Source organism: Rhodotorula graminis, assembly GCF_001329695.1.
Source record: "Rhodotorula graminis WP1 unplaced genomic scaffold RHOBAscaffold_9, whole genome shotgun sequence".
Taxonomy (NCBI): domain Eukaryota; kingdom Fungi; phylum Basidiomycota; class Microbotryomycetes; order Sporidiobolales; family Sporidiobolaceae; genus Rhodotorula; species Rhodotorula graminis.
Genome location: NW_017264936.1, coordinates 821,439 through 845,943, shown reverse-complemented (window position 1 = coordinate 845,943; position 24,505 = coordinate 821,439). Strand labels below are relative to the sequence as shown.

The 24,505-nt window shown below is 68.4% G+C and overlaps 8 protein-coding genes across 8 annotated transcripts; 4 read left to right on the top strand and 4 right to left on the bottom strand.

Moving 5' to 3' along the window:
• Positions 1 to 165: 165 nt before the first annotated feature.
• On the bottom strand, positions 166 to 1,751 carry RHOBADRAFT_54638 (uncharacterized protein; the record flags this gene model as incomplete). Its single annotated transcript, XM_018417426.1, has 6 exons — positions 166 to 358; positions 719 to 977; positions 1,071 to 1,152; positions 1,283 to 1,430; positions 1,601 to 1,663; positions 1,723 to 1,751. The coding sequence occupies 6 exons, from the start codon at positions 1,749 to 1,751 to the stop codon at positions 166 to 168; spliced, it is 774 nt and encodes a 257-aa protein (XP_018270126.1).
• A 576-nt stretch (positions 1,752 to 2,327) lies between these two features.
• On the top strand, positions 2,328 to 4,311 carry RHOBADRAFT_54637 (uncharacterized protein; the record flags this gene model as incomplete). The annotated part of the gene is made up of 8 exons (XM_018417425.1): positions 2,328 to 2,645; positions 2,708 to 2,770; positions 2,838 to 3,125; positions 3,192 to 3,536; positions 3,599 to 3,895; positions 3,977 to 4,033; positions 4,094 to 4,106; positions 4,182 to 4,311. The coding sequence occupies 8 exons, from the start codon at positions 2,328 to 2,330 to the stop codon at positions 4,217 to 4,219; spliced, it is 1,419 nt and encodes a 472-aa protein (XP_018270125.1). The 3' UTR covers positions 4,220 to 4,311.
• Positions 4,312 to 4,461: 150 nt separating this feature from the next.
• Positions 4,462 to 6,818, bottom strand: RHOBADRAFT_37939 (uncharacterized protein). Its single transcript, XM_018413475.1, has 11 exons — positions 6,742 to 6,818; positions 6,644 to 6,661; positions 6,498 to 6,574; positions 6,382 to 6,432; positions 6,163 to 6,315; positions 5,987 to 6,092; positions 5,505 to 5,899; positions 5,178 to 5,421; positions 5,065 to 5,107; positions 4,901 to 4,989; positions 4,462 to 4,841 (listed from the first exon to the last, which is right to left on the bottom strand). Exons 1-11 carry the CDS (start codon positions 6,810 to 6,812, stop codon positions 4,562 to 4,564), a joined length of 1,527 nt encoding a protein of 508 aa, XP_018270124.1. The 5' UTR covers positions 6,813 to 6,818; the 3' UTR covers positions 4,462 to 4,561.
• A 1,983-nt stretch (positions 6,819 to 8,801) lies between these two features.
• On the top strand, positions 8,802 to 13,701 carry RHOBADRAFT_54635 (uncharacterized protein). Its single transcript, XM_018417424.1, has 9 exons — positions 8,802 to 9,005; positions 9,340 to 9,402; positions 9,467 to 9,490; positions 9,553 to 9,894; positions 9,972 to 10,523; positions 10,609 to 11,202; positions 11,306 to 11,966; positions 12,056 to 12,213; positions 12,296 to 13,701. The coding sequence occupies exons 4-9, from the start codon at positions 9,574 to 9,576 to the stop codon at positions 13,643 to 13,645; spliced, it is 3,636 nt and encodes a 1,211-aa protein (XP_018270123.1). The 5' UTR covers positions 8,802 to 9,005; positions 9,340 to 9,402; positions 9,467 to 9,490; positions 9,553 to 9,573; the 3' UTR covers positions 13,646 to 13,701.
• Positions 13,702 to 13,894: 193 nt separating this feature from the next.
• RHOBADRAFT_54634 (uncharacterized protein) lies at positions 13,895 to 14,988 on the bottom strand (the record flags this gene model as incomplete). The annotated part of the gene is made up of 2 exons (XM_018417423.1): positions 13,895 to 14,754; positions 14,859 to 14,988. Coding segments are annotated over 2 exons (989 nt in total), but the record flags the coding sequence as incomplete, so codon positions are not given.
• Positions 14,989 to 17,314: 2,326 nt separating this feature from the next.
• RHOBADRAFT_4799 (uncharacterized protein) lies at positions 17,315 to 18,456 on the top strand (the record flags this gene model as incomplete). Its single annotated transcript, XM_018415078.1, has 5 exons — positions 17,315 to 17,391; positions 17,476 to 17,667; positions 17,734 to 17,895; positions 17,963 to 18,218; positions 18,292 to 18,456. Coding segments are annotated over 5 exons (852 nt in total), but the record flags the coding sequence as incomplete, so codon positions are not given.
• A 2,913-nt stretch (positions 18,457 to 21,369) lies between these two features.
• Positions 21,370 to 22,765, top strand: RHOBADRAFT_54632 (uncharacterized protein; the record flags this gene model as incomplete). Its single annotated transcript, XM_018417422.1, has 5 exons — positions 21,370 to 21,720; positions 21,779 to 21,985; positions 22,049 to 22,273; positions 22,358 to 22,457; positions 22,660 to 22,765. Exons 1-5 carry the CDS (start codon positions 21,378 to 21,380, stop codon positions 22,763 to 22,765), a joined length of 981 nt encoding a protein of 326 aa, XP_018270120.1. The 5' UTR covers positions 21,370 to 21,377.
• A 327-nt stretch (positions 22,766 to 23,092) lies between these two features.
• Positions 23,093 to 24,387, bottom strand: RHOBADRAFT_54631 (uncharacterized protein; the record flags this gene model as incomplete). The annotated part of the gene is made up of 5 exons (XM_018417421.1): positions 23,093 to 23,217; positions 23,342 to 23,461; positions 23,547 to 24,061; positions 24,139 to 24,226; positions 24,315 to 24,387. The coding sequence occupies 5 exons, from the start codon at positions 24,385 to 24,387 to the stop codon at positions 23,183 to 23,185; spliced, it is 831 nt and encodes a 276-aa protein (XP_018270119.1). The 3' UTR covers positions 23,093 to 23,182.
• Between the last annotated feature and the right edge of the window lie 118 nt (positions 24,388 to 24,505).

Here is a 24,505-nt window from a genome sequence, read left to right as displayed (position 1 = left end):
AGGTCGACGGTTGAGAGTCGAGGGCGGTGCCGTGCCGGCGGCGCGAGGAGGACCGAGGGGAACAGGGAGAGGGTCGAGATGGAGAAGTAGGGAGAGGGACGAAGGGTTTGACAACAACACGAGCGAGCCCGAGATCCACCTCGACGACCGACGCCGGTCCTCCCGTCACGACCGGCGTCGCACCTTGACGCCCTCGAGCCCGGCCGCTCCTGCTCCCGACCGTCCTGCCGCACCGTCCGATCGCGCAGGCGACGACGAGGCCGCCGCCGCTGCGCCGCCGAACGGGTCGCGCTTGAGCGCCGTCGCGAGCGAGAGGCGCGAGTGCAGCGCTTTGAGCGCAGGCGACGAGGTCGAGTGGCTGAGGGACGAGGGTGCCGAGGTCGAGCGTGGGAGAGATAAGGATGTGGTGGTGGCCGAGGTCGAGGAGGGACGAGGGCGAGACGAGGTCGTGGACGGCCTGGCGGCGGCGGCCGACGATGCCCCCGATCGTCTCGACGAGGTCGACCCGCCAGCAGACGCTCGTCGTCGCCGCTTGTCCACCTGCTCGCCGCCTCGCGAGCCTTGCGCGGCCCACCCCACGCTGTCCTCGTCCCTCTGCCGCTTCCTCCCCGACTCCACCCGCGCCCGCTCCATCTCTCCCCTCGCCCGCTCCATCTCCCTCTGCTCCTCGGCCTCCTCCCTGCTGCCCCTCGCCGGCGTCCTCATCGCGTCGAGCGACACGCGCTCGTCGGCGAGCCCGAACCGCTCGCGCACGTCCTCGGCCTTCTTCTCGCTGCGCACGATGCGCGCCTTCTTGTCGCGGAACGAGGCGCGCAGCGCGCGCGATGCCGCGAACGGGTCGGACCACCGGGCCGAGTTGTGCTCCTCGAGGGCGTGCAGGCGTTCGGCGGCGGTGAGGGCGGCGGCGCGCTGTGTGACGGTCTTTTCGAGCGAGGCGAACGGGTCGGGAGGAGCGGTCGAGGTCGAGGCCGCGTTGTCTGCGTCGCGAGGTGAAGCGTGGGCCCATCTGCGACCTCGACGACAGGCGGTCGCTGAATCCGCCGAGCTAGGGACGAGGGAGAGGGACGCACCGATGACGAGGTGCCCGTTCTCCTCAGGGTCCCACTCCTCGTTCTTCTGCTTTGCGCCCTCGGTGACGACGTAGCGCGTGTTCTGCGCACGTCAAGTGAAGTGTCAGTGACCCACACAGTGAGTCGACGGGCACGGCGTCGCTCGCTCGAGGTCCGAGAGCGACGGCTCGCGCCCGTGCCGAGGGGGAAAAGGGGCGGCGGTGTGGACGCACCTGCGGATCGGTGCGGATCTCGATCCTGCCCTGGCACAGGTGGCACTTGAAGCGAAACGCCAAGATGGGCGTCGAGTGGTACATGCCGACTTTGCTCTTCTCGGCGTTGTACCGCACGCCCTGGCCGATGTGCGCGTTGCAGGTACCGCTGCGAGGTCGGCGGGTCGGGAAGCGGCGGGAAGAGGGAGGCGGATCGAGTTGGGCAGGAGAAGGGGACCGGATAGAGCGAGAGGATGGGTCGTAAGGGAGGGACGGTGGGGAGGAGGGGCAACGAGTCAGGTCACTCCTGCACGGACAGGGCAGGGAAAGTGGACGCACCACCAGATGTTGTACGGCAGCTCGAATCGGACGACGAGGATGCCCTGGTCGGCCTTGTGCGCACTGCGGAGAGGGACGTCAGCGAGCGGACCAGGAGAGGGACGACGAGGGAGCGAGTGGACTTGCCGCTTGCCGAGTGCGTGCTTGCCATGGTAGCTATTGAGGGTGCTGTGCTTGTCTGGGTCGTAGTCTGGCGGGTAGTACTGTCGTTGGCGGAGCGCAACAGGGCGAAGGAGATGAGGACGAGGTGGGGAGGGGGCAACCGGTCAGTGGGCGGCGCGAGAGGCGGTGAGGGATGCTGTGCGGACCCTGTTGAAGCCCTGCATGGTCGTGCACAGTCGCTCTCGCGAGCAGGAGAGGCAGCGGTTGAGCCGAGAGAGTCGTCGCCGCCTCATCGCCCCGCACCTTGCTTCCGGCGCACACCTCGCTCGCTTATGCTTGAACCGACCCTGCTGGGCGCATGAGCTCCCCCGAGTCTGTCTACCACCCAGGCCGGCGCCGCGAACCGCCGTGTTGCCTCCCTCTCTCGCTTCTCCTCCTGTGCTCGCCTCTCCTGGCTTCTCGCCTTGCTGCGGTCGAGCGTCGCCGAGGCGTGAGGAGCTCGCCGACGCACGCTGCGCCGACGGCTTTTCCGCGGATCGGATCGGCGCACGAGCGTCCGTCCCTCGGCTGCGATTCGCTCGCTCGAGCTCTCCCTCCTCTCTCGCTTGCACAGGCTCTACGCGCCATGCCTTCATCTGGGCACGACAAGAGCGCCGCGTCGGCGCGGGACCCCGACCAGGACCTCCTCCTCGGCCAGGTCGAGGCTATGTACCGCTCGCTGGCGAACCCGCCCACCGCGGGCCTCAAGGGCTCTAGCTTCGACAAAGCCCGCAGTCGAGCGCAGATCCAGCACGCCAGCAGCAAAGCGCTCGGTGTCGCTCGATCGCTCTGGGGTCGCAATTGGGCCTTCCTCGTGCCCGCCGAGCGCGCCGCCGTCCTCGAGGTCGTTCTCCGGGCCTACTGCGGGTCGCGCCGCAAGCCCGCCGCCTTTGACTGGGCTCAGGTGCGTCCCCTCTCGCTCCAAGCCCACCACTCGAGCCGAACTGACGACCTCGTATCCTGCAGCTCAACTACGTGTCTGTCCTCGACAAGATCGGCGGCCAGAACTCGTTCTACGAGGCTGACCTCGTAAGTCGTACCCTGGCCGTCCTCGTCTCGCGTCGACATCGTCCCTGACCGTGCACTGCACCCCCAGGACTGGCACGGGCCGGCCGAGACGCAAAAGGACGACGCGCCTTGGCTCGAGGTCCGCAAGCATGTCGGCGCTATCGTCGACGCGTGCGCTTGCGCCCGGCCCGACGCCCTGAACCGCGTGCGACACTGGAAGACGACATTCCTCGACGAGGGCGGCATCACGAGGCTGAAGCTCCGTCGGCTCGTGATTGCCGAGCGCGAGGCAGTCGCGAGCGAGGTTGAGCTCATTCTCGAGCACGTGCACAAGCATCTCTCCACCTCTACTTCCTCGGCTATCGACACCTTCCTTGTGCGTCCAGCATTCTCCCTCGTCCGTCCGTCGGGAGGAGGTGACTGACCTACTTGCCGCCCGCAGCCGTCCGCCGACGCCGTCTTCGCCCGAGCCCATCGGGCGACCGAGTCGGACTCGAACCGCTTCAACGTCTTGCGCGGCTTCATCGACGACCTCGTCAACCTGTACAGCGCGACGTCCAAACACGCCGACGCCGTCGCGCAGCTCTCGGCCACGCGCGACCTGCTCAAGCGCCGCACGCACGTCCAGCAGGACGACGGCGTCGTCGACATGCGCACCGCCGAGGCGAGCTTCGCCAAGCTCGAGGTCCCTCAGCAGGTCGCCGCCGTCGAGCAAGGACGCAACGTCGTCTTCGAGGTGTGCCTGCAGCACCGCGAGGCCGGCCAGCTCCCTGCGGTCGAGCCCCTCGTGCGTCCGCCTCCTCCTTCCCTCGATTCTCGAGCCACTCACTGAATCTCACGGACCCATAGATCAACAAGCTTCTCGAGCCGCTCCACGATCCTCGCGCCGTCACGCCGCTCAAGCGCTGGCGGCTCTGCATCGACAACCTGTCGGCGGTCGTGCGGCTGTACGAGGCGGTCTACAAGGAGCACGAGCACGTCGCCAAGTCGCTCTCGAACGAGCTCGCGATCCTCGACACGTACCAGGCCGCCGAACTCTTCGTCGACCTGCCTGAGGACCGCCAAGTCGCCGCCGTTGAGCGCTGCCGGAGCATGGTCCACGTGCTCAGCTCGGTGCCTGGTCCCTTGCCTACTGTCGACGACGTCGTGCGTCCGACTGTCTCTCTCTCGGGTGCACGAACCCTCGAGCTTTGCGAGACACTGATTCGGCTCCCTCTCGTCGCGCAGGTCGCCAACTTTCTCCACGTCCTTCCTCACCCGGGCGCCGACCCTGTCTATCGCGACGTGCGTCCTCGTTCTCTCCCTCGACTGCGACGTCGCGAGCTCACCGACTCGCGCGCACAGGCCTCTCCCACTCGTTCGCGCCATTCTCTCGGACACGCCGACCCGCCTCTTCTCGCTCGTCGTTCGCCGCGATCGTCGCCTGCCCCAGGCAACCCCTACTTCCCATCGGCAAGGATCGAGCGATAGAGATGGAGCTTGCCGAGGAGGAGGTCCGAGACGAGGAGGAGCAGGTAGAAGCAGATACTCGAGGCTCGTGCGCAAAGGAGCAGTTCCTTCTCAGCGAGCCCGAGCAGAGCGACCGACATCTCGAGGCGCAATGAGTCGCCAAGCACCGAGAGGTCGAAAGCGCGAGCGAGAGTCTGACGGCCCGCAGCGCCATTTGAGAAGGTCGCTAGCTCGCTTTCTCTCTCGCTCGACGCGCAAGGGAATCCTGGAGCAGAATAAGATGACATCTAGATCTATAAGATGCTATGTATACGAATCTAGGGAGGGGGAGAGAGGGGGAGAGGGAGAGGGGAGAGGACGACTCTACGAAAGGTCGGCGTCACCGAGGCCGAGGCGCCTGTACTCCTCCTCGATCTCGGCACCCGACAGACTCGGCATGTCCTTCGAGACCTGGACGTACGAGCGCTTCTCGACGTAGCCACGCGCAAAGATGCAGTCGATCTCCTCCAGGGAGCGGCCGGCCGTCTCGATGTAGTAGAAGTGGATGACGGGGAGGAAGCACAGGTTGATGGCCCCGAAGAAGGCAAAGCAGCCGACGGCCGTCTTGGCGAGGAACGGCGGCGTGAACATGACGACGGTGAAGCTGCGGGACGAGGTCGAGGTCAGTTCCGGGCGGCGACCACGGAGGAAGGGGGGACGCACTTGAAAATCCAGTTGTTGATCGTCGAGACGGCGTTGGCGGCGGTGCGGGTCTTGATCGGGTTGACCTCGGCCGGGTACAACCAGGGGAGCTGGGGAGGGAGGGAGGAAGTGGGCGTCAGGATCGAGCTGTGTGAGGGAAGGAAAGGGAGAGGGTGACGACGCACCTCGAGCCACGTGAAGCCGAAGAAGGTGAGGAACAGGAAGATGCTGCAGAGGGAGGAGCAAGAGTCAATTTGAGAAGGTCGGGGAGGAAGGTCGAAGACAGAGTGGGACGAACCCGACGACGGCGCCGTTGACGGCGCTGCTGTCCTTGCCCGGGATCAGGCAGCCCATGATGAGGAACATGGACAGGGCCTGGCCGAGGGTGCCGATGTAGTACAGCTTGCGACGACCGGCCTTGTCGACGAGCGGGAACGAGATGCACGCCGAGAGGGCGTAGACGGTGGCGAGGACCGAGCCGAGGATGAGCGACATGGTGCGACCCTGGCCGAGGTACTCCTCGAAGATGGGCGTCGAGAAGTCTGCAGGAGCGCGAGGAGAGAGGGCAAGAGTCAGTTTGGGAAGGCCGAGATGCGGCGGTAAACAGGGGGACGAGGCGACGCACAGATGACGGCGTTGCAGCCACCGACCTGCTGGAAGAACTGGGACGACGAGCCGAGGAGCATGCGGCGGAAGTGCTGGCTCGGGCCGTTGGTGATGAGGTCGCGCTTGCGGGCACGAAGCTGGCCCTCGAGGGCGTCGTGGATGACCTTGACCTGGACGATGACCTCCTCGCTGTCGAACGGCGCCGGGTCGAGTGCGGCGACGACGCGCTGACCCTCGACCATGTGGCCCTTCGAGATGAGCCAACGCGGCGACTCGGGGAGCCACCAGAGCATGACGATGAGGAGGATGGCGAACACGCACTGCAGCGCGATGGGCACGCGCCACGACACCGACGAGTCGATGAACGAGAACCCGAGGTCGACCCAGTACGACACCATGGTGCCGGTCGAGATCCTGCGAGCGAGAGAGAAAGAGAGAGGCGAGGGTCAGTGCGCGCTCGAGAGGTCGCTCGAGATGCTCAAGGGAGGAATCGGGACGCACATGGCGGCCTCGATGAAGACGGCAAAGCCACGCGAGTGAGCCTTGGCGCACTCGGCGTGCCAGGTCGGGATGGTGGACGTCTCGAAGCCGGTACCGAGGCCGGTGACTGCGCAAGGGGGGAGGACGCCGTGAGCAGGCAGCTCGTCTGGCTGGAGGGCAAGCGAGAAGGGACGCACCGATACGACCGATGATGAACTGACCGCCGGCCCACGAGCCACGGAAAGCGGTGACCTGGATGACGACGCCGATGATGAGGATGATGGCGCCCGAGTACATCATCTTCTTGCGGCCGAGGCGGTCGCCGAACATGAGAGCGAAGATGGCGCCACCTGCAGGACGGGAAGGAGGTCAGTGCGGGGGCGAGGTGGGCGTGTGAGAGGTGGAGGAGGACGAACCGAGGCAGCCAATCTCGTAGATGGCGACGTAAAAGGCCTGGAGGACGGACGCTGCAGGACGAGGCAAGGTCAGTGGACGCTCCTGTACGCTCTCGAGAGGGAGAGGCAGGACGTACCCTTGTAGCTGCCCTGGGCGACGGGGTCGCAGGCCGGGAAGACGCTTACGAACTGCGGCGCGCTGATGATGCCGCTCCTGCAGATGGTTCGAAGCTGGTGAGCGCGCGTTCTCGTATCGTATCGAGTGTGGAGCAGAGAGACGTACATGACACCCTGGTCGTAGCTGTAGAGGAAGGGGGAGGAGAGCGAGGTCAGCGAGGCTCGTGAAAGCGGTCGGCCGAGAGGGAGAAAGAGTGGACGCACCCGAACAGGATGAAGCCCATGGCGGCGCAGACGGTGATGAGGGCGCCGAGCCTGTCGCCGTTGGCGCCCATGTACGTCGGGATGCCCGCCGCGTCGAGGCTGCACGACGAGGGGGAGGAAGGCGAGGTCAGCCAGGCTCCGGGCGTCGTCGGCACCGTCTAGACGCAGGCGAACGGCACAGGGAGAGGAGGACGCACTGAGTACCCTCAGCCATGGTCGCGCCCTGGAAGCCCTTGGGCGCGGGCGCACCCTCGCGCGACGGCGACGGCGACGGCTGAGCGACCTGGTTCTTCTCGTGAACGGCCTCCTTGGTCTTCTCCTTGTTGTTGACGAGGCTCATGGTGGCGAGTCTTCTCGGTAGCGTCGGCGAGACTTGAGCTCGACGGCGGGACGAGGGAGAGGGAGAGAGAGGAAGGGCAAGCAAAGCGGAGAGGGGGGGGCAGCGCGGAGGAGCAAACCTGCCCCGGGCCCACGAAGGGGCAGAGCTTGGAAAGAGGGTGAAAGGGGCGCAACGCGTCACCCTCGAGCGAGAGAAGCGGAGAGCTGGGGACGGCCTGCACCAAGTTAGGCGCGGCGCGCGGTGAGTGAAGGTGGAGGAGAGCGGGGGGTCCGCGGAGCCGCAGAGAGCTCGGTCGTTCCGCGCAAGCCTCTCTCGCCTCCCCTTCGACCGGGTCAGCCACTCGGGGCTCACACAGACCCTTGCGCTGCAGCGTTGACGCTCGCCCCTCGCTGGCGTGCTGTCACCAGACCCAGTTCGCCACCGTCGCGCGCCTCGCTCGCCGCTCCTCCAGCGCGCCTCCGCTTTACGCTCGCTTCGCCTGCTCCGCCGGGTTCGGCCTCCACGCGCGTCGCCCGACTCGCCGGGTGCGCGCTAATTAACCGGCGGCGGCCGCCCGAAAAGATCTGAGCGCTTGCGCGGCGCTCGAGACGCCGTCACGCTCGGTCGAAGCCTTCTTCTCTCTCCAGGTTCGCTCCCCTCTGCCAGCGTGCGCAGCTCGCTCAGCTACGCGTCCAACTCGACGACGCACATGCCTCACCCACGCGACCGGCGCGTCCGCCAGGGTCTGGCTCGACGCCGCCGTGCCTGGCCCTCCTCCGAGTCGTCGTCGAATCCCTCTTCCACCAACCGCGCGCACGAGCTCTTCTCGACTCGATGCCTCGTTCCGTCTATCCGCCTCGACAGTCCACCCTCTCGCCCGTCGACAGCTCGTCACGCTCGACGGCATGCGCGCCAGCCCACCGTCGCCGCTCATCAGCGCGCAAGCCCGTCGCGCACCGCCATCGCCTCGCCGAGCGTGCTCTCCCGCTTGATGATAAGCAGGAGGTGGCGTACATGTTGCGCGCTCGTCGGGCGACGAGCCGCTGCGGCCTGAGTGGGCTCGTCAATCGTGCTCGCGCTCTCGCCGCTTGGTTCCGCTCGACGAGCTGCTTCGCCGGCGACGGTGGCGCCCTTGCTGCGCGACCCTCGTCATCCTCGGCGTGCTGGGTGCGGCGCGCTGCTACCGGCAGGAGGAGGGGCCTGTGCGGCGACGACGGGAGCGGGAGTCGAAGAGGACGTCGCGCTGGGGGGAGCGAACTGAGCGTTACCCTCGGGCAGGACCTGCTCGACCGCCACGTCGGCGGACCCTTGCTGGTCTCCTCTCGCTGCTGTACGAGGCACGAGCATCCGGCGCGACGAGCTGCCGCGGTGCGCGCTCGTCGCTCGCTGCGAGTCGTCTTTCTCGCACGACTGCGCGTTGAGCCTGCTCTCGCTCGTCTCGTACTGTGCGGGCCCGAGAGATGTGAGGTCAGGGACGCTCGCTGAGCAGGTTTTGTGCCCGCTCGAGCCTCGAGGGCCACGGCGATGGCGAGCGCACCGACCTCGAGAGCGAGCCGCCTCAAGGAAACTTGCACGTCCGCGGTGCTCTGCGCAGTACCGGCTAGAAGAGCTGTCGAGACGAGATTGCACGCCGTACGAAAGCCCACGAGAGGGTTGGAGGCGAGGACGAGCGAGCGGCAGCGACGTTCGCGTTCGCGTCCGGAGGCGACGGGCACGGTTCTCGCCCACCACCTCCGAGCCCGACCGCCCGGCTCGTCGAGGGCTTGCATCAGCAGTACAGCAGCCCGACCGCGCTACTCTCTCGCCTGCGCGCCCCGCTCAGCGCCGCCACCTCCGCCCTCCTCCTGAGCAGCCCCGCCGTCTCTCGCCGACGGCGCCGCCTCGACACCAAGAACTCGCGCGAGCAGCTCAATCGCCTTCAAGAGCACCTCTCGTCGGCCTCACGGTGCGTTCTCCTTTCTCTGAGAGGGACGGTCGGGGTTCCGCTCGACTGAGCGATGAGAGTCAGAGGCGGTCACGGGGCGGGAGCGCTCAACGATGGAGCCAGGGCGGGCACAGAGCAGCCCTGCAGGTCCTTCTCAGAGGCCTTTGCGGGCGCGCAGAACCCTCAGGCGAGGCGGCGCAGGGATCGACCCACCGAGGCGGTGTGGTCATGGTCCAGCCTCGTCTCCTCCTCCTGGCGAGACTTGCGCAGGACGGGCGGGCGAGCGAGGCGAGCAGTACTCGATGTCAGACTGCCTTGACACGCCCAGGACCATCACTGACCCATGCCCTCGCAGCCTACCGCAGGTTCGGCCGGTCACGAGCGCGGCAACGCACTCAAGGCGCTCCCCGACTTCTTGGTGCGTCCGCCGTCTGCGACCATCCTGCAACTACGCACAAACTGACCGAGATGCGCGCCCGCAGGACCCGCTCGCCGACCCGCACCTCGTGCTCGAGCGCTCCCTCACCCGATCCTCCGCCTCGCGAGCATGTCGTTCAACCCGAACCAGTTCTACCTGCCGCCAAACGGCATGCCCAACCCGGGCATGTTGCCCCAGCAGGGCTACCCTGGCCAACCCGGCCAGCCCCAGCCCCAGCCCTTCAACCTCGCCGCCCTGCAGCAGCAGCAGCAGCAGCAGCAGGTGCCGCCCGTCCAGGTCCCGCAGCGCAACGGCACGCCTCAGCAACTGCCGCAGGGCTTCCCCGGCGGGCCGGCGGGCATGCCGCAGCCGTTCATGGGCGCCGGGCCGCCGCCGGGCATGATGCAGGCGCCGCCGCCGCAGCCGCAACATCCCTCGGCGGGCCAGGTCAACATGGCGGCGTTTGAGCAGCTCTTGCGGTCGGGCCAGCTCGTGCGTCCTCCTCTCTCTCTCTCTGTGTCTTGAGCGCCTAGCGGCGACGGCATTATTGACGCTTTGGCCGCTCGCAGACGCCTGAGCAGTTCGCGACGCTGCAGAGCCAGATCCGCACGCACCAGCAGCAGCAGGCGCAGAAGCAGGCCCAGGCGCAAGCTCAAGCCGTCGCCAACGCCTCGCAGCAACAGCAGCACCTGCAGCACCAACAGCAGCAGCAGCAGCCGTCGATGGCGTTCCTCGGCGGCGCCCCTCCTCAGCAGCAGCAGCAGCAGCAGCAGCCCACGCCCATACCCGCCCAACCTGTCGCACACGCTCAACAACCACCACCCGGCGGCGGCGACCACATCCCGATCCAGCTCCTGCAGCAGTACTCGGCGCAGCTCGCCCAGATGCGGTCACTCCAGCAGAAGCTCAACCTCCTCGGCACGGCGCTCCAGACGGGCGTCGTCGGCGGGCAGCAGGGCGCCGACGGCCAGGTGCAGGGGCAGACGCGCCTCAGTCCGCAACAGCGGCCGCTCGTCGAGAAGCAGCTCGACGAGACGAAGCGCCAGGTCGGCGCCTTGGTCGTGCCGATCCAGAACTTCCAGAAGCAGTGGACGCCCCAGCGCATCCAGGCCGACTTCCAGGTGCGTCCTCTCGCTCTCTCTCTCTCTCCTCCTGTCGCCTCGCTCGCCGTCGCCCACGTCCCTGACGTCGTCCTCCCTCGAGCAGTTCTACCAGTCGCAGCGCACGGGCCAGCAGTCGACGCCGCTCCAGCCTCAGCAGCCGCTTCCTGTTCCTCAACAGCAGCAGCAGCAGCAGCAGCAGCGTCCGCCGCTCCAGTCGATGCCGTCCGCGCCGGCGCCGAACCTGTACAGCAGCCCTCAGCAGCAGCAGGCCGCCCTCACGGCCCAGATGCTGCAGCGCCAGGCGCAGGCGCAGATGCAGGCGCAGGCCCAAGCGCAAGCGCAGGCGCAGGCCATCGCTGCCGCTGCCGCCGCCGGCAGGTCGACGCCCGTCCAGCAGGCGCCTCAACCGCTCGCGCCGCCGCCTCAGCAGAACTACCAGCCCCAGCCCGTCGTCCAACAGCCTCAACAGCAGCAGCAGCAGCAGTTCATGCCGACGCAGCAGATGATGCCGCCGCCGGCCATGCCGCCGCTCCACCTGCTCCAGAACCAGCTCAACCCTCAACTCTTCATGAAGTCGCTGTTCGAGGTCATGCGCAAACGCGGCGAGCCGATCGACACGACGCCGTACTGTGACGGGCGCGAAGTCGACCTGTACCAGCTCTACCAGGCCGTCATGGTGCACGGCGGGAGCCAGCAGGTGCGCCCCCTCTCCCCCTCTCGTCTCGAGCGCTCGAGCCCCTCACTGACTCTCCCTCTTCCCTTCCTCTCCTCTCCTCATCCTCGTCCTCGTACCCTCACAGGTCAACCAGCACGGCACGTGGCACCGCATCGCGGCGCACCTCGGGTACCCGGCCGACACGTCGCACCAAGCCCTGCGCGACGCGCCGCCCGACACGCAGCGCATCTCGCTCGAGCTCGCCCGCCTGTACCAGAAGATGCTGCGCCCGTTCGAGGAGATCTGGGGCAAGTCGCTCGTCACGCAGCAGCAGCGCATCCTCGAGGCGCAGCGGGCCGGCCAGGCTGTCGCGGGCATGCAGCCTCAAGCCGCACCGCCACCGCCGCCGCCTCAAGCGCAGCAGCCGCAGCAGCAACCGCAACTGCAGCAGCAGCAGCAGCAGCAGCAGGCGCCCCAACAGCCGCAGCGGCCGCCGTCGCAGAACGCGGCCTCGCGTCCCGGGCCCCAGCAGGCGCCGAGCGCGAGCCAGCTCGAGGCGTCTCGGCAGCAGCTCCTCCAGCAGGCCAAGGCGGCGTCGCTCGCGGCGCAGCAGGTCGGCGCCGGCGGTGCCGCGCTCGCCGCCAAGCAGCAGCAGCAGCAGGGCCAGCAGGGCCAGCAGCTGCAAAACGGCGGCCCGGCGGCGGGAGCGGGCGTGGGCAAGGTCAACACGGAGCCGACGCTCGAGCAGGTCGCCGAGGCGAGGAACTCGGTGGCGCAGATCCGGCTCTCGATCGACCAGACGAGGCGTGCGTCCCCTCCCTCTCCCTCCTCCCTCTCTCTCGTCCCGAGCCCCTTCCCAGCGACCTGACATGCCTCCTTCCCTCGCCGTCCACAGCCAAGCTCAAGCTGCTCGAGGTCGCCGACGACCAGAAGCCCGCCGTCGCTCGCCTCACGAGCGAGCTCATCCCGCACGTCCGCAAGGTCATGGACACGCTGCCGCTCTTCCTCGCCATGACGGGCGACGAGTCGGCCGTTCGCAAGATGCTCACCTTCGTGCGTCGACGCCGTTTCTCTCTCTCTCTGTGTGTGTCTGTCGGCGAGCGCGCACTGACCCTCTCTCGTCGTCCTCTCGCAGGCGGCCATCTTCCAGGACCAGATGCGGTACATGGCGACGAGCCAGTTCGCGCTCGACCTGTCGGGCCTCACGCAGCTGCGCGAGCAGTTCCAGCGCTGCTGGAACTTCATGAAGCAGAACCCGCTCGGTCGAGGGACGGGCGCCGTCGCCGGCCAGCAGCAGCAGCAGCGTCCCGCCGCCCAAGGTGCCGCCAGCTCGCCGCCGATCAAGCCCGAGCAGTTCAACGCCGCCGCGCAAGGTCGAGGCCTGCGCGTCGAGGACCTCAAGCCGCCGCCGATGAAGCACCGCCGCACGGCGTCGGGCGTCGCCGGCACGAGCCCGGCCGCAGCACCGTCGCCGTCGACGCCGCAAACCGCCGCCGGCTCGCCCCCTCAAGCCGGCGCAACGCCCGGCGCGACCAAGCCCGCCAAGGCGCGTCGCGGCGGCGTCAAGAAGGAGCCGGCGGGAGGCTTCCCTGGCTCGTCACCGGCGGCGGGCGCATCCCCGGCCGCGACGCTCGCCGCCCTGCGCTCGGACCTGATCAAGGACTCGCCGAGCCCGATGGGCATCGTCGTGCCGCCGGCGCCCGTCCTCGTCCCCGAGGAGCCGCCGTCGCTCAAGCGCAAGCGCGAGGAGGACGAGATGGACCGGGACCCGAACGCGTTCATCGAGCGCACCCTGCGCATCATCGACCAGCCCGTCTTTGCGCCAGCCGACTTTGGCATCGTCGGTGGCGGCGGCGGCGGCGGCAGCGGCGCACCGGCGAATGGGCCGACGCACGCCGCCGGGCTCTCGCTCGAGCTGGACCCGGCCATCCCGCCCGTCGTCAACGACGGCCCGGCTCCCCCTCTCTCCTTCGCCGCTTACTCGTCGTCCTCGTCCTACTCCGACCCTCTCGCACCCTCGTTCGCCTCCGTCGACCCGACTGCCCCGGCCGTCGCCGCCGCCGCCGCCACCGCCGCCCCACCACCCGAGCAGCCTTTCGACTTCAACGTCTGGCTCGACGCGTCGGCCGCCGGCTTCGACACGCCCGACGGCGCCGACGCCTCGACGCCCGACCTCGTCGGCAGCTCGAGCGGCTCGGCGCCGACGCCCGCGACGCCGGGCGACGCGCTCGCGTCGACGCCGCAGACGTCGACCGCGTTGCTCGCCAAGAGCCCGTCCAAGCAGGCGCTCGGCACGGTCGTCGAGGACGCGCCGCCGATCGACGACGCGTACCATGGGTCGGGCTGCCTCGTCGTCGACGACGTCGATGCGTGGCTGTCGGGCGGCAAGGCGAGCGAGCTGTCGGACACGTTCTCGTGGACGGCGCGACAGGGCAACGACACGCCCGCTCTCGCCTCGTCGTGGGGCTTCTACCCAGGCTTCTGAGTGCCCCACCCTCCCTTTGTCACCCTGTCGTCGCACACTCTCTTCTTGTCTCCTCGTCCCACTCGCACCTCTCTCTCTCTCTCTCTCTCCATGTTGTTCTCCTCGCGCATCTCGTCGACTCTCCGCAGTACCTAATTCCCCTCTCGCAGTTCTCGATGACCCCTGCAACAAGTGTAGCGCGTTGCCCAGCTTCTCGTTCTCTCGCGAGAGCAGCTATCGAGAGATTTATCTGGCCTGGCGACGATGACGAGAGGAGAGGAGAAAGGCACTGCGTTTCAGACTGCTCAAGCGAAGCGAGGAGGACGAGGGACGAGAGGGATGTACAAGGCGAGAGGGGGAGGCTCAAGCGTGGAGGAGAAAGAGGGAGAGAGGGGAAGAGGACCGAGCGTCGACGACCGCTCAGTAGGTGCGGCCGGCGGTGCCGGTCGTGCCGGTCGTCGCGCCCGTCGTCGAGTGCGCCTCGGCGGCAACCTTGCCCTCGTTGGCGCGGATCTGGCCCTCCTCGACCTTGGCCGGGTTCTTGGTGACCTTGCCGATGAGCGACTCGACGCCGCCGGCGACCTTGTCCATCGCGCTCGGCTTCTGGCCCGTCGCCGTCGTCGTCGAGTCGTGCGCGCCGTGGTGGCCGTGCGAGCCGTGAGCGCCGTGCGCGCCGTGGCCGTGCTGCGCCTCCTTGATCTCGGCGGCCGTGCCCGGGTGCGTCGGGTGCGACGCGGCGGCGACCGGGTGGTGGGCGGCGGCGCCAGCCTCGTGGCCGGTCACGCCCGTGTGCGCGCCCGTCGACGAGCCGTACGCGCCGCCCGTAGTCGCGCCCGAGCCGAGGCCGGTCGAGCCCGTGTGGGTGCCCGTGTGCGGGCCCGTGTGCGAGCGCGAGTGCGCGTCCGACGAGCCCATCAGGCCCCCGGACGAGTGGCCCGTCGTGGTCGAGTGGGCGCCGTGCGTGTTGGCGCCGAACGCCTCCTTCTGCTCGGCGGCGGCGACAGGGTGCGACGGGTGGGTGGCGGCGGCGATCGGGTGCTTGGCGGCGGCTCCAACGCCCGTCGTGTTCGAGGACGACGTGGTGTTGCCGTACGGGTCGTTGGAGGACGAGAGCGGGTAGTGCGAGCCGGCTGAGGAGGGGGAGGGTCGAGTTGAGAAGGTCAGCTTGGGGATGAGGTGGAGTGACGCCGCCTTGGCAGGCTCGAGGGAGGCAGAGGGAAAGGGGGAGACGCACTCGTCGTGTTGCTGCCGTAGCCCGGGGTGGCGGTCGAGTCGTAGCCGGCGCCCCTGGTGGTGGTCGAGCCCGGTGCGCCGGTCGAGTAGGCGCCCGTGTTGGCCGTGTTGTCGTACGTGTTGGACTGCATCTTGAGAGGTTCGGGTGGTGCGAGTGGGTGGTGGAGAAGTGCGAGAGAGAGGAGCTTGGTGAGAGGAGGAGGAAGGAGAGAGAGAGAGGGAAGAGGCGCAGGAGCGAGGTCGACCTTCGCCTCTGGCCTCCTCCCGCACCGCACCGCTGCCGCCTCCTGACCGCTTCAGGTCGTCACGCCGCAGCAGCGAACGGTCGTCCTGCAGGCTCGAGCACTGCCTCCTCAGCTGCGCGTGACGCTCGCCGCACGCGGTGGGGTCCCACTCGACCACAGCGGCGAGCGGCCCGACCAATCCGAGGCGGTACCGTGCGCACGCGGCCCGCAGCAGACGATGGACGTAGAGCTTGTCCCCGCTGCCAGGCGGTGTGCACAGCCGTCGCGCCGACCAGACATGGCCAGCAGGAGCAGCAGCGCTCGACAAAGCAAAGTGAGCGAGAGGGAGCAGAGCCGCGAAAGCTCGACCGACCTCCTCGGGCTTCCCTGCGACGGCCAAGGGTCGACGCGAGCGAGAGCGACTGTGCACTGCGTCGCTCGACAGACCCTCTCGCGGTTGAGCGAGGCTCAGTCTCGAGAGCCAGGTGAGGAGGCGGTCCGTGCGGCGCTTCTCGACGCTCTCCCTCGCACGCGCTCCGCCGAGAAGCTGCACCTGCTGCACGCTCCTCGGGGCGCGCTCTCGCTCGTTCGTTTCGTAAAGGCGCAGCTACCTCGGGCGCAAGGCCGGGCGAGCCGACTGCGAACGACGCTGCTTCCTTCCGGGCTTGAGCGTCACACGCCGCAGCTCTTCCTCGCGCGTCACGCTCGCTCATCCAGGCGCGCACAGCTACGAGCACCTGCGCGGGCGCCGCACGGGATCGAGACGTACGCCTGGGCGCCAACGCTCGCTTGCTCGCCCTCGCGAGCTGTCGACGACGGTGTTGCATCACCGCGAGGGCGTCGCACTTGCGCTTCTCCCGCTCTGCTTCTTTCGCCTCCGTTTGCCTCAAACCTCGACTGCCCAGCCCCTCACTGCACTCGCCGCCAGTCGGCAGTACCGAGCGCAGAACGAGGTCCAAGCGTGGCCTTCCCAAGTTGACTGCGGCCTTCTTCTCTCGCGCAGGAGCTCGCTCGCCTGCCTCGATTCGACCAGATCAACATGCCTTTGACGACGCACGGACGGCAAGGGGCACCCGACGGGAGGAGAAGGAGGATTGCGTTCGGCGGCGAGTGCGTCTCGCTTCCTCCCTTTTCCCTCCTCTCGCACGCCGCACACGTCTTCCCACGCTTCTGCGTCGTCGAGGGACGGAGACCGACGTTCTTCTCCCCTTCCCGACGAAACAGCCGCCCACAACGAGGCGCACGGCTCGCACCCGTCGCAGGAGAAGTCGTCGGCGACGGCTCAGTCCGGCTCAGTTTCTGCGGGCACGGGCACGGGTTCGGCCTCGTCGACGGGCGGCAAGGTCAAGGACGCTGTACACAAGACGGTCGGAGGGTCGAGCGCGTAGGAGGCGGCGGTGAGGGCGAGAGGACGAGCGGCGAGGACGAGGCGCTTCCTGCGCAGTTCGCCTTTTTTTGCGCTCGCGAATGCAGTACAATCAGTACCGAGTTGTATCTGCTCAGACGAGAGGGGAAGCCGCCTTTGTAACGACGCAACCGAGACTCGCTTTCGAGAGATCACGTGCGTTGAAAGCTGGCGACGAGATGAAGGTCGCGCCCAAACACGAGCCTCGTCCACCACACCGCGCTCGCACAACCGCGCGAGGACCATGTCGTCCATGCGAAGGCCTGCACTGGGCACGTCGACCACCGCCAGACGACCCACAGCCTCTCGACACGCGCCGCCGCCTCTCGCAACCTCCACCGCCTCGTCGTCCGCCAACTCGCTCACCTCGCCTCCGCTGTCGGGCACCCGGGGCTCGAGGGACCCTCAGGAGCTGCGCACCAAGCGTGAGCCCAGCGACGGCAACATCCAGGTCGTCGTTCGATGCCGGTGAGCCCCCTCTCTCGTCCGGCCGTGGCTCCTCCCTCAACCCCGCCTCGTCGACCCTCCGAGCCTGCACACTGACTCTGAGTTGCCCGCGCACACAGTGGTACCTCGCCTTCGGAGCGGCTGCACAGCGTCGCGTCCGTCGCCGAGGTCAAGGCGACCCGCGGCACCGAGGTGACGCTCACCGACCCGAACCCGTCCGTCCCCTCGTCGGCCAACCTCGGCGCGGCCCACCTGTCGACGCCCGCCGCGCAGACCAAGACGTGGGACTTTGGCGAGCACCCGCACGAGGCGGGCAAGGAGCCGCGCGGCACCGTGTACGGGCCCGACGCCGACCAGGGCATGCTCTACACCGACGTCGCCAAGCCCATCCTCCAGCAGGTGCTCCAGGGCTACAACTGCACCATCTTCGCCTACGGCCAGACTGGCACCGGCAAGACGTCCGTCCCCTCTTTCTCTACCTCGTCGCGGGCGAGCCGAGTAGCACCAGAAGCTCACGCTCTCCTTTCCCTCGCCGCCAACAGCTACACGATGGAGGGCAACCTGTCACCGTATCATGGAACGTTCCACCCGGACGCCGGCATCATCCCGCGCACGCTGTACTCGCTGTTCGACCGCCTTGTCGAGAGCAAGTGCGAGTACTCGGTGCGCTGCTCGTTCATCGAGCTCTACAACGAGGAGCTGCGCGACCTCAACTCGCCCGACTCTGCCGACCTGTCGCCGTCATCTTCATCGGCCCCGTCGCCCGAGCCGGGCGCCAAGGCGGCGCAGCAGGCGCCGAGGGCGCTCCGCATCTACGAGGAGACCAAGAACGGCTCGACCGGCGTCGTCATCCAGGGCCTCGAGGAGACGTTCATCAACAGCGCCGAGGACGGCCTGCGTGTGCTGCGGCGCGGCAGCGAGCGGCGCCAGATCGCGGCGACCAACTGCAACGAGCGCTCGAGGTGCGTCCCGCCTACTCTCCCTCCCTTGCCAGCGACGACGTACTGACCCACTCTCTCCCTGCTACAGCCGGTCGCACTCGATCTTCACCATCAACGTCCACATCAAGGACAACTCGAAGGAGGGCCAGGACGTGCTCAAGGTCGGCAAGCTCAACCTCGTCGACCTCGCCGGGTCCGAGAACGTCGGGCGCAGCGGCGCCGTCCAGGGCCGGGCGCGCGAAGCCGGCATGATCAACGCGAGCCTGCTCGCCCTCGGTCGCGTCATCAACCAGCTCGCCGACAAGACCGACTCGACCAAGAAGCAGCACATCGCCTACCGGTCCGTCTCTCGCTCTCCCTCGACCGTCGCTCGCCTCGAGGTCCTCACTGACACACTCTCGTCCGCGCAACAGCGAGTCGAAGCTCACTCGCCTCCTGCAAGACTCGCTCGGCGGCCGCACCAAGACGACCATCATCGCGACCATCTCGCCCGTCAGCTACGAGGAGACGGCGTCGACCCTGTCGTACGCGCACCAGGCCAAGTCGATCCAGAACCGGCCCGAGGTCAACCAGCGCGTGTCGCGCAACGTCCTCCTCAACCAGTTCGCGACCGAGATCGAGCGCCTCAAGGCCGACCTGAACGTACGTCCCTTGCATTTCCCCTCCTCGAGGTCGTCGACGGCGGGACCTCCCTGACTGACCCACCCTCTCTCCCTACAGGCTGCACGCGGCAACGAGGGCGTCTTCGTGTCCAAGGAGACCTGGGACGAGCTCGAGGATGGCCGGCGCAACTACGACGAGACCAAGCGCAAGCTCGAGATCGCCGAGTCGCAGCTCCAGACGACGCGCGACCAGTTCGAGCAGAACTTTCGCCTCCTGTCGACGCGCGAGGAGCAGTTGCGCAAGACGGCCGACGAGCTCGGCGCCGTCAAGGGCGAGCTCGGCACGACGAGGGCGTCGCTCGAGGAGACGAGCCTGCGGCTCGCGCAGCAGGAGGTGCTCCGCGACGCGTTCGAGACGAGCCGCGAGGGGTGGAAAGAGTCGGCGGCGGGCGCGTTGGACGACGTCGAGGGCTTGCGGGCAAAACTCGGTGCGTCGCTGTCCCCCTCCCTCGGCGCTTTGACCTCGCGCGACCGTCTCCTCACGCACGATCCTCCTTCCCGCAGAGCGCAAGAGCAGCGTTGAGCGGTCCAACCTCGCCATGATCGCCGACGCTCGGTCGGCCATCGCGTCGAGGACGCGCGAGATTGACGAGCGCACGTCGCAGCTCCGGTCGGCGCAGGACGAGTTCGTCAACCAGCTCGCCGAGCAGCTCGACGAGCTCACGAGACGCCAACAAGCTGTGCGTCCCCTCTCGATCCCTGCACCGTCGGACGGCGAGTCACTCACCCTGTCTCTCGTTGCAGCACCTCGCGACCACGACCAACACGGTCGACTCGCACCTCGCGGCCTTTGTCTCGACCCTCGCCGACCTCGCCTCTTCCACCTCGACCTCTGCCGCCGACTCGACGTCGTTCCGCCACCTCATCGAGTCGACCTGTCGCACCCTGTCGCGCACCCTGACTGAGCGGGCGTCCCTGGTCGAGGCCGAGCAGCTCAAGCAGCGCCGAGGGCTCGACAAGCGCATCCGGGCTCACGACAAGGCGGTGCGTCTCCCTCTCTCTCCCACCCTCGGCCTCACGCAGGTCGCCGCAGCCCGCCCTCCCTGACGACCTTGCCCCGAAACAGATCGGCATGCATATCGACTCGCTGCTCGCTCCCGTGCGGGCTACGCAGGCCAGCTGTGCCGCCCTGCTCACCGACGACGCACGTGCGCTCGTCGCACTGCGCGAGGCGGACGCCGCTGCGCTCGTCGACGAGGTGCGTCCCCTGCCCTCCCCGCACGGTCCCCTTTCCGCCTTGACCTGACCCTCCCTCTCTCGCGCGCAGAACAACCGCCTCAAGCTCGTCATCTCGCGCCTGCAGGCGCACCTCGCCGACGAGGCGGCGCACCTGCGCTCGGAGGAGGACGCCATCGTCGCGCGGGTCCGGGACGAGCTCGCCGCCGCGAGCGAGCGGCGCTTGAGGGGGCTCGAGGCGGCGTACGGCGAGGCCGAGCAGGGGGTCGAGGGCGTCGTGCGGAGCAAGGACGAGGCGGTGCGGGCGAGGGAGGAGGCGCTCGGTGGGCTCGTCGAGCGGAACGAGCGGGTCGAGCGCAAGTTGGTCGACTTGGCGGCAGGGTGCGCCGAGGCTGCGGCACATGGGCAGCAGGTCCGTCCTCTCTCTCTCCCTTTCTCTTGTGGCCGCAGATAGCCAGACCTGACGCTCGTCCTTGCACCCTCAGGGCCTCTCGGCCTCGCTCGAGCAGATCAGCACCGACTTTGCCCGGTTCGCCTCGTCCGCGTCGGGCGCTCGGCAAGAACAACTCGCACGTCTTCGCGGCGCAGCAAGCTACGTCCACGGCGGCGCTGCACGAGGTGCGTCGACCCTCGTACTCGGACCCTCGCGAGCGCAGGCCCTGATCCACCTTTCCCGCCCGCAGCCGACTTGCTCGCAAGGCGCTCGCGAGCGACGACGCACGGCACGCTCGTCTCGGTCATGTCGCTCGCCGGCGAGACGTGTGCGTCGTGGCTCGACTCGGCGCGCGCAGCCGAGCACGACTCGTACTCGACGGGCCTCGCAGCAGCAGACGGGGTGCGTCCACTCTCTCTCCCTCTCTGTCCCGAATTCGACTCACCCTCTCTCCCGACCTACAGCTCGACGGCTACACCTCTCTCGCCGACCGCTGCCTGTCCGCCATCGCCTCGTCGACCTCGCACTTGTCGACCGACCTCTCGCACGAGCTGTCGACCCGGGTCCGGCAAGACGTCGCGACGGGCGCCACGCCCCGAGCGCGCGAGCGCCCGCAGGACAAGCTCATGCCGACGATCGACCTCGACAGCGACCGCCCGTCGGTGCTCGACCGCCTGCTCGCCATCCGGGCCGCCGACGCCGCCGCGGCCGCCGAGCGCGAGGCGGCCGAGCGCGCGCTCCTCGGGCTCGACGACGCGGCGGGCGCGAGTGCGGCGACGACGGGCGCGTTGAGCGACGCGGCGAGCGCGCGCGCGACGCCGTCCCCCGTCGTCATGCGCGTGCCGCTGCCTGCGCCGGCGCGGCAGTCGCTCGTGCACGCGGTACCGGCGGGCAAGGAGCACCTGTTTGGCGGCGGGCGGCGGGTCAAGCCGCCTGCGCTCGGCGAGCGCGACCTGAACAACCCGGCGAGGCGGGTCGGCGCAGGAGGGACGGGTTCGGCGCCGCTCGGCGGGACGAGGAGGACGACGAGCAGCAAAGGGTCGCTGTTCGGCGGCGGCGGGCCCAAGTGAGGTACCTGTCGAGACGAGCCGAGTGTGTGCCGTGTAGAGCTGTGCCCTTGCGTGTGTTGTATTGCCGAAGCGTTTTGCGCGTGTTCGTTCGTCGTCGTCGTCGTCGCTCGGAGACTGGCTCGCTCTCGTCGCACTCTCGCTCTCCCCGCCCGAGCCGGGTGGATGTCTACCCTTGTCAGCACGCTCCTGTACCCTGTGCACCTCGCCGTCCTCACCTCGCTCCACGCCGTCCTCGCAAGCGCTCGCCTCGGGCGCCTCATCTTGCGCCTCGTCCAACTCGTCCCCTCGCCCTCACCGCGCCGCCGGGTCAAGCCTGCGCCTGCGAGCGACCTCGAGGCAGCTCGGTGGAGGAAACTGCCGCGCCACCTCGCTGTCGCGCTCGTGCCCGGGCGAGGAGGGTGGGACGGCCAAGACGCGCTCCGGATCAAGGTGGACGGCGTCGAGAGGCTCCTCGGATGGTGCACAGAGCTCGGGGTGCGCACGTTGAGCGTGTACGACGAGACTGGTGCGTCCATCGCTCCCTGTTTCCGCGAGGCCATCCACTGACCTCGCGCCTCGTGCAGGCCTTCTCGTCCGGCATGCGGCTCGTGTCGCTCAGGAGCTCGAGCTCGCTGTTGTGGGCACGCAGGAGGACATCGAGATGGAGGGCATGGCGACGCTCGGCGCGCAGATAGCGAGCAAGGATGTCGAGCCGGGCGCGCCTGATCCTGGAGGTGCGCCGCCGCACGCTGCGGCCGTGGTCGTGCTGCCCGACCTCGCACAAGACGACGGTGCGCCCTCCTTCTCCCTTTATCTCCTCGAAGGACGCCCCCTGACGCCCCGAACCCGTGCAGCCTCCTCCTTCACCCTCGTCGACACCGCCTCCCCACCCCGCCCTTCTTCTCCCATCCCCTCTGCGGCGCCTTCGACCCCGACCCTGCACCTCCTCTCGCGCGCCGCTGGACGGCCGAGACTTGCGAGGCTCGCGGCGCGACTCGCGGCGTCGGGCACTGGTGGGACCGGCGGCGAGGGCAAGAAGGGCGAGCTCACGGCCGAGGAGGTTGCTGGGGCGATAGACGGTGCGTCGCGACTTGTTCCTCTCGTCCCTCTATCTGCTCGTACATGCGGAAAACAGGGACTGAGGATGAAGATGTTGTGCACAGCCCTGCCGCTCGGCGAGCCCGACCTCCTCCTCGTCCTCGGCGGGTCGTACCTGCGCCTCCTCGGGTTCCCGCCGTGGCAGCTGCGCCTCACAGAGCTACAGTGCGTCTCTCTCTCTCCCTCGCCTCTCTACCCTGCCCCTCCTTCCACCTCGTCCTCGTCCTTCTCTCCTCTCGCACGAGCCTCGTCCTGACCCTTCCTCCTCCCCGTCCCTCCCCGTCCCTCGCTCCCCCCCTCCTCCCTCCTCGCCTCTCTCTAACTCACCCTCGCCCTCACTCTGTCCCCTTGCGGCGCGCGCGCTCAGCCACCACTCGCACCCGACCTGGCTCCCCGCCGTCGAGGTCCAGTACGCGCACCTGCGCGCCGCGCTCGACACGTACGGCCGCGCCGAGATGCGCCTCGGGCGGTGACCCGACGAGCTGGGGCGAGCGGCCGAGAGGGTGAGATGGGCAGAGGGCGGGGCGTGTGCAATAGACGGCGGGTTCGTGCTTGTGCGGGTCGGGTCGCGAGAGCTCGCTCGGGCCGTCGAGCTCGTGAGTCGCGCTTTCCCTCGAGACGGCTCTCGCTCGCAGCGACGTGTGCCACGACGCGACATGCGTGCTCGTGTCGCGCTTTGAAAGCGAGAGGCGGCTCGCGATCGTCTGGCGCTCCCTCGCTGCAGATTCTCTCGCTCGTTCTCTCGCTCTCTCGCTCTCCTCGTCGTCGGACTCGGGCAGCGCTCTCGAGTACAGGACAGTGAGGGTCCAAGGGCGTGTTACAAGAGTGCGAGGAGGCCGTACACCGTCTAGCGCAGGGGGAGGACGAGGGAGAGAGGGAGGGGATCCCGCTCAGGCCTGGCTGCGGCCGAGGAGGCGGGCGAGCTCTGCAAGATGGGTACGAAGAGTGTCAGCTCCTGTTTCGTGTCTCGTCCCTATCCGACGATTTCTGCTCGGCGAGCAAAACCGAGGGAGCAAGGGGGACGAGAAAGAGAGAAAGCCGGGACGCACGCTCAATCTCGATGCGCTCGTGCGTGACCTGGGCCTTGGGCGCGTTGCTCTCGTTGGGCGGGATGCGCACCTCGGCGCCGTCGAGCTTCCAGCCCTGGGCCTGGATCGACGCGTCGACGTCTGCGGGAGGGAGGGAGGGTGCTCCGAGTCAGTCCTGTCGAACCGAGTTGAGACGGGGGACGAGGAAGGAGGGAGGGGGACGCACCGTCGGTCCCGAGGAAGGCGGCGAGCTGCTCGCGCTTCAAGCTCCTGAAGCACCGCTCGACCTCGCCGGCAATCTCGACCCGGACGCGGTCGGCCCACCCGTGAGCGCTCTCCTTGAGGCCCTCGACGAGCGCGTTGACCTCGCGCACCTTGGCCGCGTCCTCGCCGTCGACCTCGGTGGGCGGCGACGAGACGAGGGCCCAGAAGGCGCGGAACTTGCGCGCGGCGAGGAGGGCGCTGAGCGTCTTGAGGCGCTGCACGCACTCGTACTCGCCCTTGGGCTCGCGGGGTCCACCGTTGGCCGGTGCGGGCGCGTCGTCGTCGTCGTCGTCGTCGTCCGAGTCGTCCGAGTCGGGGTGAGGGGCGGGGAGCGGCGGGAGGGCGGCGCCGACGGCGAACGAGTCGCTGAGGAGCGAGAGCGAGAGGCTGAAGTCGGGTGCGAAGGGGGCGTTGGAGAGGGCGAGGAACAGGGCCGAGAGGGACGCAGAGGGGGACAGGATGGCCGGGTTGAACTGGCTGCGTGCGGGGTCGGGGTCGGTGCCGTCGAGGTTAGCTGTCGTCGTGAGGCGAGAGAGGAGAGAGTAGGGGCGCACTAGAGCTTGAGGAGGGCGAGGTTAGCGTGCAGGTCGTAGGTGCCAGTCGACAGCTGCTGCTGCAAGTAGTCCTCGAGCAAGTGGCAGTCTGCGCGCAAGGGCGAGGGTCAGTCCCGAGCGACGAGGGGAGATGAGGGAGGAGGAGGACGAGGAGGCGAGAGAGAGGGACAGCTCACTGCCCGGGTTGTAGCGGTCGACGCTTGAGATGAGCGTCTGGATGTGCGCAGGGCGGTCCACTTGAGGGCTCATGGCGGGCTGCGAGCTGGGTACAGAGGCGAGAGCGGGAACAAGGGACGCGCCGCCAGAACTTCGTCTCCGGCGAGGCCACCAGCAACTCGCTCCCAATAGCTCAGAGCCCCGGTCTGCT